Source organism: Cetorhinus maximus, chromosome 3, assembly GCF_964194155.1.
Source record: "Cetorhinus maximus chromosome 3, sCetMax3.hap1.1, whole genome shotgun sequence".
Classification (NCBI taxonomy): Eukaryota; Metazoa; Chordata; class Chondrichthyes; order Lamniformes; family Cetorhinidae; genus Cetorhinus; species Cetorhinus maximus.
In genome coordinates this window covers 195,465,997-195,482,105 of record NC_135881.1, presented here as the reverse complement: position 1 = coordinate 195,482,105, position 16,109 = coordinate 195,465,997, and the positions used below count along the sequence as shown (strand labels likewise).

The 16,109-nt window shown below is 44.9% G+C and overlaps 1 protein-coding gene across 4 annotated transcripts in view; it reads right to left on the bottom strand.

Annotated features, from left to right (window-relative positions):
• Positions 1-16,029, bottom strand: part of cdv3 (carnitine deficiency-associated gene expressed in ventricle 3) — a 36,357-nt gene extending 20,328 nt beyond the window's left edge. For 2 of the 4 annotated variants that reach the window (XR_013576256.1, XM_078539524.1), the window contains exons 1-3: positions 15,565-16,028; positions 2,122-2,198; positions 250-386 (exon numbers count right to left, since the gene is read on the bottom strand). Coding sequence is in view for 3 of the 4 variants with exons in the window: in XM_078539524.1 (XP_078395650.1) it covers positions 250-386; positions 2,122-2,198; positions 15,565-15,984 (634 nt within the window). In the remaining variant the exon portion in view is untranslated. Of the gene's footprint in view, positions 1-249; positions 387-2,121; positions 2,199-15,564 lie in introns of all 4 variants that reach the window. The other 2 variants (XM_078539523.1, XM_078539522.1) reach the window with 2 other exon arrangements.
• Between the last annotated feature and the right edge of the window lie 80 nt (positions 16,030-16,109).

Here is a 16,109-nt window from a genome sequence, read left to right as displayed (position 1 = left end):
TTGTGGTATTCAAACACAGCATTCAAAAATCTGCAGGGATAACTGACTGCATTTTTAAAAATTGGTCTAATTTTAACATAGCACATTAAATAATGTCACAGCACTTTTCAGAGAATTCTAAACTGTTGCCACTAAGAATTTACGAAAATGTTAATTTAGTGGTCTGGAGCAATTGTATGGCTGTGTGTGAATTTCAGTGCTTGGTGGATCTGTTAAATTCTCTATATCCAAAGCAATCTTGACACTTACCCACAGCGACAGGTGCTGGCGCTGGTGTTATCTTGTTCCAGGGCCCGACTGTCTTGTCTCCTTCTCTATACAAGATATTCTCACCATCTTCACCCTGATCTTCTTTCTTCTCATCGTCTTCTTCCTCTCTCTCATCACTGTCAGGTTAGAAACAGCTAGCATTACACTAACTCAATATTCTGTTCAGATACTTCAAGCAGCTTTAAAATCGATTCACAGGTATAGAATCACAGGACCAACAATATGTGTAGAATATCTATAGAATCACATGACCAGCAATGACAGTCCCGTTACAATGGGCCCCAACAGGTCAAGTGATCATTTACTGTCTTCAGTGACAGTACTGTCTCACACAAACAGTGCCACACATTAGCAGAACAAATGTTTTAATATGTTTGATGTTGGAATGGGAACAGTTTCACAGCTGATAATCCCAAACTGAGTGTTTTACCCAAGAAAAATCCTTCAACCCATCCTTCCTCAACCCTTTGCAATTTTCCTGTCAACACACAAGACAAAATGGTCAACCTACCAAGCTTCTACTTCCCAACTTGAAAGTACGTTAAGAGTAGATTAGGATTAGTCAGATTTTCCCCCTCTGTTGGTGCACTTAGCACCTTCTGGCTATACCAAAGATGAGAAATTAACTAATCAGTCGAGGGGAGCACGATGATGTATTTTGCTGCACAGCTTAAATCTGCTCCAATATTCTATCTCTTTTCCCTTTGAAATTACAGATTTGGGTTATTCAATTCAGGTAAACAAAGAGCATGGTGGTGGATTGACACATTCCAAATCAACTCATTGCTGTTATGCAGGTAGCTTAATTGAAAGCTGTGACGGAGTAAAAGGATAGGGCACGTTTGTAAGTTAAAACCATCAAGAACAGGTTAAGTTGAAGTAACTTGGACCTCATAGCACGATAAGCTCACTATTTAACGATGCCCTGGGGGTTATGCCTGAAAAATGGTCAAAAAAATTCGAAGCATCTCCAGATAACCTTTACTAAACGTCACTGACATCAAGGCTCATGTCAGAGCAGGTGCTGACATTGCAGCAGGAAAGGAGGCAGTAGTAATGTTAGATAGGTAATAAAGATAAGAGGAGGTACTCGAAAGGGTAGGCAGTGCCCACAGTAAAAAAGCCATTTGGTCCATATGATATATATCCAAGTTTATTAAGAACAGCAAAGGTGAAAATTGCAGAAGATCTGGCAACAACCTTCCCTGGCTATGGGGTAGTGCTGGCTGATTAGAAATGTTACACCCCTGTTTAAAAAGGGGGAGGGGGATAAATCTCTGCTACAAACTAAAGGCCAGTCAGCTTAAAGCTGATGGTGGGGAAAAACTCTTAAAAACAATAATCCAGAACAAAATTAAATGGCAGAGAAGTAGAGCCAATAAGTTAGAAGCACAGACTCATTCGAGGCAAATTATGTTTGACTAACTTGATTGAGTTGATGTGAAAGGCAGGAGCTGATGAGTCTAGTTCAGTTGATGTGGTGCATGTGGACTTTCAAAAGGTGTGAGACAAAGTACTCCAGACTCATTAGCAAAATTACTTGAAGCCAAAAAACAAAGGGGCTATGGGGGAAAAAGCAGGGGAGTGGGATTAATTGGTTAGCTCCAGGCACAATGGGGCTAAACTGTCTGTGCATTAACCTATTAGGTTACAATATAAAATGAGCTTAACACACGAGTTTGACACTAGCCCCATCAAGAATCAAAATTTACTTCATACATTCCTGAATGGTCATTAAGCAAAAAAACTGAAACCACATCAATGGCTATATTTTATGCAGTTATAGTTCAAACTTAGTGAAAAGCACTCCTTTAATTGAAAGGCTAGATATTTAATTATTCTTATGCTCACCTGATTTGTAAGGCGTGAATCCTCAGGCCACTGTAATCAACTTCCTTTTGCTCAAACTCCTTCCATTCTTCATCCTCCTAAAAATACACACCAAGATTAGGAACCTCGAACTAAGTTTGTGCAATGGAATACATTGAAAAGCTAAGTCTTATATAAAGCACAGGTCTGTAAAAGCCTCGGAAAAAAATGAAGACGCCCCAGATTTTGCAGTTGTAATGACAGCAAAACCGTCAGCGCTCACCATTATTTTGTGAAACTGACGGCAACTTCTGGTATTTGCACATATGCTTTAAAATACAGAGATCCAGAAGCTATATCAGTGACTTCCCCACTCGGCCATGGGGTCTGCTGCTGTCCTTGCAGATGGAATTCACTGATTTGACATGAACTTTCACTTTTTACACCATTAATCTCACTGTAAAAAAAACTTTTAAAGACTACAGATTGTTGAATGAAGCTTCATCGAGTTTTTAAACAGCACACAGTCATAATTACTGTTAAACACCCTTCCTGGCCCTGAAAAACTAATTTTATATTTGTGGAATGTCAACTTTCTCAATTCCAGGCTAAAAAATTTACATAGATTTTTTAAAAAATGTTTATCGTATTTTCAATTCTACCCTAACACCATGTATATGTATCAATCTTTATTGCATTTCTGAACATTATAAAAAGTGAATAAAATCTGGTTACTTCCCGATTTGTTGGTTATGAGAATTCTTCAATGTGATTTGGCTCCTTAGCCTGCTTGATGACATCACTGCTGGTGGATGTCAGCAATTTGCTAAAGCGGGCACCAGAAAATGTCAAGAAAGATGAAATCCATTCCAGATATTTGTGTGCTGCTTTGAGATCAGTGACCCACACCATAATTTTGCTGCTGACTAAAATCTGAGCTGATCCTGATTTTATTTTTCAAAAAGCAAGAGGGTAGGCAACTACAAGAAAGCTAAAAGATTTTTGAATTACCAAGGCTATGCTCTCGTTTTGTCTTTTTCTTTGAAGTGTAAGAACATAAAATTTCGTGACAAAATAAAAGTCATTGAACCTACCAGAGCTCATACTTCTGGAACCCAATATTCCAGATAGCTAACTAATTTGCGCCTCTTACTCAGCCATTCTAAACTTGGTTCAAAGTGTAGATTCATGCCTACCCTTGGATCTAAGTGCCTATGGGTCCATGGCTCTTTTTGATGTATATTAATGACCTGGACTTGGGTACAGACAGCATAATTTCAAAAAGTTAGCAGATGACTCAAAACACAAATACGCAGCAAACAGTGAAATGTATGAACCGTGAAGATAGTAACAGACCTCAGGAGGGAACAGGCAAAGGTGAAATGGGCAAATAGATGGCAGGTTAAGTTTAAAAGAGAGATACGAGAAGAGATGCATTTTTCCAAGGCAATAAGTATGAAATGGTACAATTTTAAAAGGGGAGAGAAACCTGTTGGTTCACACACACAATTCTTTGAAGATGTTAGGACAAATTGATAAAGTGTTGAAAAGCTTATGGGTTTTTCAAAGTACAAAAGCAAGAAGTTATGCCAAATCTTAATACATCGCTAGTTTGGCCTCAGTTGGAGTATTGTGTCCAATACTGGGTACTACACTTCATGAAGAGCATCAAAACTTTGGAGCAAGTGCAGAGATTTACTAGAATGATACTTGGGTTGAGGGATGAGTTATATGGAGAGACTTGAATTGCTAGGTTTATTCTTTTAGCTTGGAAATGATTATGGCTTGACTTAAGAGTCACTTGAAATTGAAGTTAACTGGCAGTTAACCAGAGATTTAAGATAACTAGCAAAAAAATCAGAAGGGAAATGAGAATGGATGTTACTAAACATGACAAGCTGATATGATCAGCGAGTTGGTATGACCTGGAATGCACCCAAAAGCAGATTCATACACACAAACATTTGAAAAATGAAAAATCTGCAGAATAATGGGGAAAATATGAAACTAGCTGGATAGCTCTTCTAGAGTTGGTGCAGACACAATGGGCAGAATGGCCTTCCACGCAATATGATTCTATGACAACACAACTGACTGAGTAAATTCAACGCTTCATGTTCTATCCATAAAGACAGTTGGAGGATAGAACTGGAGCCAAACTTTTTACATTTATATTTAGAGTTACACATTACAAGCATACACCACCTAACCCAATGTTAGCCTATTTATAAGGGATAAAATGAATGTGCAGCTAATGCCCATCACCTACATACAATTAACACCACATGATGACTGAGAAAATGGAAATTTGAGTCAACTACATTCAAGAGCTAATAAAAACAGAAAATAAGGCAGCACCCATGGAGAAAAACAGTACTATTTTAGGTCGATGACTTCATCAGAATGTTCTGAAATACTTCCAGCATTTCTGTTTTTATTTCAGATTTCCAGCATCTGCAGTATTTTGTTTTTGTACATTCCAGAGCTAAGAGGTTAGCCAGGTAAAGGTCTGTCCATCAATGATAGGATCAAAAGGAGTGCGGGATGCACAAGAGGCCAGAGTTGGAGGCATACAGTGTTCTTAAAGGGTTTAGAACTGGACAGGGTTAGAGATATCAAAGGATTGAAAAACAAGGATCAGAACCCATTTGGAGTTGTTGGAGGACAAGGAGATACATCAGCAAGCACTCGATAGTAGAACTCTGGTTATCGAGTGTGAATCTCAGCTTGATCAACAGATAGAAAGCAGATAGTAGGGATGACCGGGACATTTTCAAATTAGCAGGCTGTGAATAGTGGAGTGTCACAAAGATCAGTGGTTAAAAATTCAAACATTATCCCTAAATGGTCTGATCAACAGTCAAGATATTTATTATACTCTTTTTTCAAATATCTAAGCCATGATGTTTGACAAAAGACTTGTTAATGCTATTCATTAACTTCATTTTAAACAGCTTCTGGAATGATGCAACAGTTGGGTAGAATTGTCTGATCACTCATTGACAAAGGGAATGGCCTTCTGAAGTTAGTGAAGGAATGCTCACAAACAATTTAAAAATTACTTTTCAATCCTGAAACACCAGAGTAAAAAACTTATTTCAGCACCTCAATGACCAGAATAGGGTATTCAACACAACACTATAGTATGAAAATTGGACCAACTATCAGAAATGTTTAGAATATTTCCTCAGGATGTGGGCAATACTGCTAATGCCACACTCATTACCCATCTCCATTTGCACTGTGTGATGGCAGCAGGCATTCTTCTGAACAGCTGCAGTTTCTATGGCAATGATACTTCCACAATTCTAATACATCAGGAATTCCAAGATTTTGACCTGATGGTGAAGGCATGCATTATCATCAGGATAGTGTGAGATGTGTCCCTCTGACATTACTGCACTTGTCCAATGCAGTGATACAGGTTGCAGAGATGGCACCTGTTAAAGTAAAAGTAATCCCTACAGTTCATCCTGGATAATGTTCATACTGCAGACACAATGCACCAGTGAAGGATATAGATTTTAGCAGCACGGTCACTACATCCATACAACTGAGTGATAAATATTCCAACACACTGCTTACTTGAGCCACCCTTTGGAGAATAATGAGCCTTTGTCGTACTCTTGTGGCCAGTTTAAATGGGAGTGTCATATGTAAATGGTGGGGTACTCAGTGAAGGTGATGTACTGAAGGGCAGGCAAAGGTTCCTTAAACAGCACCTTCCAAATCCACGGTCACTACCATCAGAAGGACAAAGGCAGCAGATACATGAGAACAGCACCACCTGGAAGTTCCCCTCCAAATCACTCACCATCCTGACTTGGAAATATATCGCCATTCCTTCACTGTCGCTGGGTCAAAATCCTGGAACCCCCTTCCTAACAACACTGTGGGTGTACCTACACCACATGGACTGCAGTGGTTCAAGAAGGCAGTTCACAACCATCTTCTCAAGGACAACTAGGGATGGGCAATAAATGCTGGTCCAGCCAGCGAAGCCCACATCCCATGAATGAATTAAAAAAAAGGTGGGTGTTAGACATTTCCCTGTTAGAGACAGTTAAAACCTGCTTGCATTTGTCAACCCAACTGCTTCAGGTTCTGCTATGTAGGCTAGCTTTAGCTGTCTCATTATAGGTGCTGTGAACAAGTCAAACACCGCAACTCCTGCCCGACAACACGAGGAAAGCTGTTCAATATGCTTGTGGACACTGTCCCAAGGAACACATGCCAAGGCTGTGATTACAGGAAAGGTGGAGGCATAGTGGTATTGTCACTGACTACTATTCCAGAGACCCAGGGTAATGCTTTGGGGACCCAGGTTCAAATCCCACCATGGCAGACGGTGAAATCTGATTTGGAATGAAATCTGGAATTAAAAGTCTGATGATGACCATGAAACCATTGCCGATTGTCGTAAAAACCCATCTGGTTCATTAATGTCCTTAATCTGCTGTCCTTACCTGGTCTGTGACTCCAGACTCCACAATGCGGTTGACTCTTAAATGCCCTCTGAACAAGGGCAATTAGGGATGGGTAATAAATGCTGGCCTAGCGAGCGATGCCCACGTCCCACACATGAAAAAAAACTAAACACCACAACCACCTTCCTTATGTTAGACTCCAGCCACCAGATGCTGCTCCTATTGACCTTAACTTTGCTAAAGCTTTTTAGTGCCATACTCAGTCAAATGTTGTCTCGATGAGGGTAACTACTCATCTCTCCACAGACATTCAGCACTTACATTCAAGTCTGGATCAAGGTTGTGCCAAGGTCTCAAGTCTCAGTTCTGGTAGAGCACAACCTGAATACTGATGAGCAGGTTATTGGTCAGTATGTTACTGGTGTCACTGTACACTGCCAGAACTCATGGACTTTGCTGCATCAATTGCACCCAGCCATTTTCAAAATTCCCAAATGAAGGGCCCCAAGTTAGCGGGACATTGACGTCTGTAACAGTGAGAACTGCAGAAGACTGCTGATCCAGAGTGTCAACTTGACACCAGTAGCTAAGACACCTGCAAACATGTCAAACTCATCTCTCATACTCAAGTGCGAGGCCACGGATCCTCCTCCTGTCATTTATCCATCTATCCACCACTATTGACTGAATTACATAGAGTTTACAGCATACATGTCACCCAGTCGAAGTGGTCCATTCCACTCCTTTTCATCTAGCATTACGAGCATAACTTACTTCTTTCTCCATCAACAGCCAAGAGATTAGTTGGTCAGCTATCACATTGCTGGCGATGCAATCTTGCTTGTGTAAAATGGCTGCCATAACCACTTACACACAGACAACAGTTCACCAGTAACTCATTCTAAATCCACACCTTGATTTCACTTCTTTCCAGCCTGTAAGGACTGTTCCATTCTCACAGTTTCTTCATGGACACCTTCCAGTCAGTGTTTCTATGTTTTCCTTTTTCCGAGACAGGATTCCTTTCCACTGTGGGTGGCAGGACCCTTAACCGTGCCTGTCATTTCCCTACTCTTGCCTCTGCCCTTCCCTCAAGGAGTCACCATCCAATTCTCTTTGTCTTCACCTTTCAGCCCATCAACCTCAACATTCAATGGGTCCTTTTCCATATTCCAACCGCCTCCAGCCTGATGCCACTAAATAGATTACTCCCCACCGTGAGCATTCTGAAAGGACCATTCCCTCCACGACACCCTGGCCCATTCTACAATCACCCCCAAAATCCCTCCTGTTCTTGTACAAGGGCAGGAGAGGAAACACCTGCCTTCCTACTGTCCAGAGGACCAAAGACTTTCCAGGTGAAACAACTTGTATTTATTTCAATTTAGTACATTGGAAACATGGTTCACAATGTGGTCTACTCTACACTGGAAAGACCAGAGATTGAGAGATTGCAAAACACCTCTGCTCATTCCACACATGATCTGGAGTTTCCAATCTAATTTTAAATCTCCACACTCTTTAATCTCCTACATTTTTCCAATGAGCTCAACGCAAACTCGAGGATCAGCACCTCATTTTTCCAGACACATTACAGCCTCCAGACTAAAACATTGAGTCCAACAATTTCAGATAACAACTACTTACATTTTTCCAGACAGCAGCTGTTGGTAATGATTCTGCTGTTGCCATTTCAGTTCCTTGAGACCCATCATCCATTCTGAAGAAACATTACATACGAAAGGAGTAGGCCATTCAGCCCCTCGAGCCTGCTCCACCATTCAATAAGATCATGGCTGATCTGCATGTGTTGAGTTCCACATTCCAATCTACCCGATAGCCTTCGATTCCCTTGCCTGACAATCTACCCCCGTCTTTAAAATATTCAATGACCCTGGCTCCATCGCCTTGAAGAAGGGAGTTCCAAAGTGGCACAACCTTCAGAGAAAAAAATTGCTCCTCATCTCTGCCCTAAAAGAGCGATCCCTAACTTTAAAACAGTGGCCTCTAGCTCTGGACTCACCTACAAAAGGAAACATCCTTTCCACGTCCACCTTGTCGGGACCATTCAGGATCTTATATACTTCAATCAAGTCACCCTCAATCTTCTAAACTCCAGTGGAAACAAGTCCAGTCTGTCTAAACTGTCCTCATATGACAGCCCACTCATTCCAGGTACAATCTAGTAAACCTCCTCTGAACCACCTCCAATGCATTTACATCCTTCCTTAATAGCCAAAACTGCCCACTGTTGAATTCTTCATGATAAAGGGTAGCATTCCATTAGCCTTCTTTCTTACTTGCTGTACTAGCATTAACTTTGTGACTCATGCACTAGCACACCTAGATCCCTCTGCACGTTAGAATTCGTTCTCCATTTAAGTCATACTCTGCTTTTTTATTCTTCCTGCCAAAGTGAACAGCTTCACTTTTTCCCACTTTATATTCCATCGGCAAGATTTTTGCCCACTCACTAAGCCTCTCTATCCGCCTGCATCCTCCTTATGTCATTACAACATATTTTCCTAACTTTGCATCATCTGCAAATTCAGCTACCATGCCTTCACTCCCCTCATCTAAGTCATTGCTATAAATTGTAAAAAGTTGAGGCTCCAGCACAGACCTCTGCAGGACTCCACTCATCACATCCTGCCAATCAGACAAAGACCCATTTATGCACACTGTTTTCTGCCAGCCAGCCAATTTTCTATCGACGCTAACGTGTTACCCCCTACACCATGAGCCTTTATTTTGCGCAATAACCTTTGATGTGGCACCTTATCAAACGTCTTCCGGAAATCCAACTACAGCAAGTCTGAAGGTTCCCCTTTACCACTGCGAATGTTACTCCTTCAAAGAACTCCAATAAATTGGTTAAACATGATTTCCCTTTCACAAAACCACACTGACTCTTCCCAACTACCTGGAGTTTCTCTTAAGTGCCCAACTGTAGCATGCTTAATCATCAATTCTAACACATTCTCCATGACAGACATCAAGCTAACTGGCCTATTGTTTCCTGCCTCCCTCCCCTCTTAAATAGAGGGGTTAGAATTGCTACTTTCCTGTCTGATGGAACCTTTCGAGAATCTAGTGAATTTTGGAGAACAGCAACGCATCTGCTAGCTCATTAGCCACCTCTTATAAGGCGCTAGGATGAAGTCCATCAGGGCCCAGAGACTTGTCAGCCTGCAGCTCCATCAGTTTGCTCAGCACCGCTTCCCTAGTGATTGTAATTTCACCAAATTTCCTTCTCCCTTCCACCTCCTGATTTACAGCTATTACTGGAATGTTTTTTGTATCCTCAATAGAGAAGACAGAAGCAAAATACTTGTTAATTTCACTCATTTCCTTATTATCCACTATTAACTCATGCACTCTCTAGAAGACCAACACTCACTTTACTTACTCTTTTCCTTTCCAAACACCTGCAGAAACTCTTGCTATCCATTTTTACATTTCTAGCTAGCTTCCCCTCATGCTAATATTTTTCTCCTGATTAACCTTTTAGTCATTCTCTGCCATTCTTCACATTCTGATCAATCACCTGACCTGCCATTCATCTTTGCGCAGTTATATGCTTTTTCCTTAAGTTTGATGCATTTCTTTGGGGGAGAGGCAATGGCATAGTAGTATCGTCGCTGGGCTAGTAATTCAGAGACCCAGGATAAAGCTCTGGAGACCTGGGTGTGTGTCCTGCCATGGCAGATGTGGAATTTGAATTCAATAAAAGTCTGTAATTAAAAAAGTCTAATGACGACCATGAAACCATCGCCAATTGTTGTAAAAACCCATCTGGTTCACTCATGTCCTTTAGGGGAGGAAATCTGCCATCCTCACCTGGTCTGGCCTACATATGACTCCAGACCCACAGCAATGTGGTTGACTGTTGGTCTTCTAGAGAGAGCATGAGTTAATAGTGGATAATAAGGAAATGGGTGAAATTAACAAGTATTTTGCTTCTGTCTTCCCTATTGAGGATACAAAAAACGTGTGGGTCCTCCCCTTAGAATTTTCTTTAAAATAGGAATATAATTATTCTGAACTATCCACTTAAATGTCTGCCAATGCTTTATCGATCCAGTATTTTATTCATTAATGGGATGTGGGTGTCGCTGGCTAGGCCAGCATTTATTGCCCATCCCTAATTGCTCTCGAGGTGGTGATGAACTGCCTTCTTGAACCACTGCAGTCCTTGTAGTGTAGATACATCCACTGTGCTGTTAGGGAGTTCTAGAATTTTCACCCAGCAACAGTGAAGGAACGACAATATATTTCCAGGTGAAGATGGTGAGTGGCTCAGAGGGGAACTTGTGGCTGGTGGTGTTCCCACGAGTCTGCTGCCCTTGTCCTTCTAGGTGATAGTGTTCATGGGTTTGGAAGGTGCTGTCTAAGGAGGCTTGGTGAGTTTCTGCAGTGCACCTTATAGATGGTACACACTGCTGCCGATGTGCTTCGGTGGCAGAGGGAGTGAATATTTGTGGATGGGGTGCCAATCAAGGAGGCTCTTTTGTCCTGGATGGAGTGAAGGTTCTTGAGTGTTGTTGGAGCTGCACTCATACAGGCAAATGGAGGATATTCCATCACACTCTTGACTTGTGCCTTGTAGATGGTGGACAGGCCTTGGGGAGTCAGGTGGTGAGTCACTCACTGCAGGGCCCCTAGCCTCTGACCTGCTCTTGTAGCCACAGTATTTGTATGGCTAGTCCAGTTCAGTTTATGGTCAATGGTAACCCCCAGGGTTTTGGTATTGGTGGATTCAGCAATGGTAATGCTCTTGAATGTCAAGGGGTGTTAGTTAGATTCTCTCTTGTTGGACATCGCCTGGCACTTGTGTGGCACGAATGTTACTTACCAATTGTCAGCCCAAGCCTGGATATTGTCTACGGCTTGCTGCATTTGGACCTGAACTGCTTCAGTAGCTGAGTCATCACAAATGGTGAACATTGTGCAATCATCAGCAAACATCCCCACTTCTAACCTTATGATGGAAGGAAGGTCATTGATGAAACAGGTGAAGATGGCTGGGCCCAGGACACTGCCCTGCAGAACACCTGCAGTGATGCCCTGGGGCTGAGATGATTGGCCTCCAACGACTGCAACCATCCTTTGTGCTAAGTATGACTCCAACCAGCGGAGAGTTCCCCCCCACCCCCCGATTCTCAATCCCTTGTCTGGCTAGGGCTCCCAGTTCACTTCAGCAAGCTCAGCTTTCATGTCCACATAATTACCCTTAAGTTTAAATACTAGCCTTAGACCCGCCATTCTCCCTTTCAAACTGGATGTAAAATTCAATCATTGTGGTCGCTGCTACCTAGGGGTGCCTTTACTGAGGTCATTAATTAATGCTGTCACATTACACAATACCAAGTCTAATATAACCTGCTCTCTGATTAGTTCCAGAACGTGCTGCTCTAAAAAACTCTCTCAAAAGCATTCTATGAACTCCTCATCCAGGCTACTGCTGCCAATCTGATTTTCCCAGTTCTTATATAGATTAAAATCATCCATGATTATTGCTGTCCCTTTATCACAAGCACCCAATACTACTCCTTGTATACTTTGACCTAGATAACAGCGGCTGTTAGGGGGTCTGTTGACCACTCCCACTAGAGACATCTTTCCCCTACTATTCCTCATCTCCACCCAAACCGATTCTACATCCTGATGTCCTGCGCCAAGGTCATCTAACTATTGAACCAATGTCATCCTTGATTAACAGTGCTTACCTCCCATCCCTTTACCTAGCTTCCTATTCTTCTTGAATGTCATATACCCCTCACTATTCAGGACCCAATCCTGGTCATCCAGCAGCCACGTCTCCGCAATGGCTATCAGACCATATTTATTTACTTTAATGTGTGTCATCAATTCATTCACTTTATTATGAATGCTACGTGCATTCAGGTTAAGCCTTTAGTTTTCTCTCCTCAGTTCTCTCTCCAGAGATGCTGCCAGACCGTAGTATTGCCAGTATTATGTTTCATTTCTCATCTTTTGTTTCTTTCCTTGTACCACGCTGTTATTTAATCACTCCAGCGTTCCACCCTCAGACCCTCCATTTTGTTCTCCCCCCACCTTTGCCCATCACTGTACATGCTCTGTTACACCTCTTTTTCCAGTACTGATGAGGACTTACAAAATAGGACTAGGCCGTATGTTTCCTTGAGACTCCCGCCATTCAATAAGATCATGGCTGATCTTTGACCTCAATTCCACTTTCCCTCTTGACCCCCAAAATCCCTCAGCCTTGAATACACTTAACAACTGAGTTTCCACAGCTCTCTGGGGTACAGGATTTCAAAGATGCAGAACCCCGAATGAAGAAATCCCTCATCTCATCTTAAATAATCACCCCTTTATCCTGAGACTGCCTACCCTCCCCACCGTTCTAGCTTCTCAAGCCAGGAGAACAGCCTTTCAGCATCAACCAAACCTACTCAATCTTCTCAGTTACAATGACACAGAGATCACCCATCATTCTAACCAACTCCACTGACGCTGCCTGGCCAGGTGAGTATTTCCTGCTTCTACCTTATTCTATGCCGAAGTTCACTGCAATATAAGGTTCTATATAAATGCAAGTCTCTGTGATAGTTCAAGTGATAACAATGCTCACCAGCCAATGCAGTGACCCATAGTGGAGCAACAGAGCTTTACTCCGATCTGGAGATGGGACCACTTGTGCCCCTCATGCTCGCCCTTCCCCCTGACTGCCGTTCCACAGCCTTGCCTCCCTGTTGTGCCCCTTGTGTTTGCCCTTCCCCCTCACTGCCATTCCACAGCCTTCCCTCCCCGTTGCCCCCCTCGTGTTCATCAACCCCACCCTCGCCTCACAGCCCATCCCTGGTTGAAATGCTAGTTTCTGAATGTGGAGGCCACTGGTCCTGGCATGCTCTTCAACACTATTGAACCAGCAGTCTTCCAGCTTATTCAGAACCTGAGCAGTGAGATATAATCCAGGCCACAGATTGTGGCTGTAAAATAATTCTGCTTCTGGTGGCTCAGTGTATCAGGAATGGCCAGTTTTCAGCTACTAAACTGTCCCACTTGGCACTACAGAAACGTCACACTATGAGATGGAGGGTGCCCACAATGTGGAAGCAAGACTACAATGAGCAAATACAACACAAGCTTTATGACATGCACAAGATTAGTCAACTAAAAAAAAAAATCAATCCCAGTTAGAAACCATAGTACAACGAGAGACAATGTCCCCCTTGTTTCAGCACCTACTTACATGAAGTTCACTTTGTCCTAACCAATTTTTAAAAACCGCAGTAGGAAAATGAAGATGCAAAGAAATGTTTGCTTAAATAGCAGAATATAAACCTAACCAGTGCAGCTCAGTGGCTCAATGCAAATTGTATTGCAGCATTCCATTTATCGTGGTCAAAGCACCAAGCCGATTCACAAGAGCTTTATCCACCTAAATTGACACCAAGCTACATTAGGAGATAACAGGACAGGTTTGGTCAGAGGTAGGTTTTTAAGAGGTAGCATAAAGGAGATCGAATTTAGAGCTGAGACTGTTGAAGCATGGCTACTAAAGATGGAGTGAAGGTGTGTACAGGAGGCCAGAAACGTAGCAAAAAGATGGAAAGCCGACTTCATCGACCCCGAGGCCAAGGGCTCGCCTGCTCCTCCATCAACTCATGTGGACCTTTCGCCCCAGGCCTACTTTCTACTTCCCCCATCTTAGGAGGCCTCTTGCTTCCTTTTCACCCCTTAAATGAAGTGCCCTTGTCTAATTGCCCTCGTGACTCCACCCAACCTTTCACGATTGGTGGTCCCTGCTCTGTTTCCCACCCAAACCACCAGACCAAGAGGCTTTTGCTCCAACCCCACCCCTGCCAGAGCATTTTCCTCTAAGAGGCCCCTTCCCTAATTATCCCCCCTATCCGCATAATCCAGGGGCTCTCCTCTAATTTATCCCCACCAAACAAGAGGCTCGCCTCCAATGCCCCCCAAAACCAGAGGTCACCTTTTAAACCCCGCAAACATCCTAAACCAGGGACCCTCTAATTCTACCCCTCCGAGGTCCCCCCCGAATTCCTGTCAGCAGAACAAGAATCCTCACTTCGTTTATCCATCACCACAACCCTAAACCTCCCTGCCCCATGCAGAAACCAGGGAATCTAAGCCACTTCTCCCGACCCCTCCGCTAAATCTCCACCCCCGCCCTAAACCAAGGAACTAATTGTTCCCCGCCAACTCCTTTCCAAAGACCAGGGGAAAATGCACCCCGGGACAATCCATGTCAGGACAGGGGACCACCCTTCAATCACCACCCCCAGGCAAGAAGAAAATCTCCCCCAAATCACAAACCTGGGCCGTGGGTGGGGGAGAAATCCCACCACCCCACATCCCAATGTTAGAGGGTGAGCATCCTACCCACTCCTGGGCTTCCGGGGAGGGAGGGGGGGGGGGGGGGGGAGAGAGAGAGAAAACCCCTAACACCCCAAAATCCCCAGCCTTGGATAGGGGAATTCCACCACCCCCAATCCCTGAATCATTGGAGGGGGAAAACCCCTCCCTTCCGATCCCCATCGCTGCGTTTGGGGCAGAGGGAAAATCCCCCGCCCAGGGGGGAAATCCCCATCAGCCCCCAATCCCCACGCTCAGGTGAGGGAGGTGGGGAAATCGCCTCTCCAGGGCGGGGGAAAACCCTTCCCCCAATCCCCCCCGGGGTGGGGGGAGAGAGAGAGAGAAAGAGGGAGGTGGGGTGAGAGGGAAACACTTCCCCCAATCCCCACCCCGGGATAGGGATAGGGATGGGGAAGGGGGGGGGAAAATCCTTTTCCCCTCAATTCCGCCCCCCCCCCCCCCCCCCCCGGGACTCTCATCTACTTCCTCCCCCAAATTAACCCTCTACACCCCCGCGGCCCCTCCCAATCCCCGCCGGCTCCGACTCCCACTCGATCCCGCGGCTCATCGGCCCCCCCCCACCCCCCCTCCTGAAAAAAAAACCCCTCCCGATTCACCTCCCACTGCCCTTGCTGCCGGTCACTGCGGCCTACACAGCCTCGCCCCATCCCCTCCCCCATCGGCCTCTTACCCTGACCCGCTCCTGCTGGGGATCCTGACACTCGCCCTTCGTCACCCGCTCCTTCTCCTTCTTCACTTTCTTGGCCAGTCCGGGGACCGTTACCGGCGCGGGTTCGGCAGGAGGCGCCACCGGCGTCAGGGAGACGTCGACGGGCGGGGGTGGGTCGGGTGCCGGGGCGGGGGCCGAAGCCGAAGCCGAGGCCGAGGCCGCAGCCGCAGCCGCGGCCGGGGCCAGGGCGGGGGCCGGAGCCGGGGCGGGTGCCGGGGCCGGGGCGGGCGCCGGGGCTGGGGCCGGGGCCTCAGGCGGCACCGCGGCTTTGGCCGGCCCGGCGGGAACCGCCGCCTTGGCCACTTTGGTTTTGTCTTTCTTCTTCTTCTTGTCCCTTTTGGCGAAGAAATCGTCGAGGCTCTTGTCGTCCCGCTCGGCCATGCTGGGCTGCCGGGTGGGGTGGTTGGTGGAGAGGAGAGGGGGGCGGTGGTGGATGGTTGGAGCTGGAGGCGCCGCCGCGGTGACTATGGCGATGGAGCCACGGGGCCGGCTGCCTCACACATGCC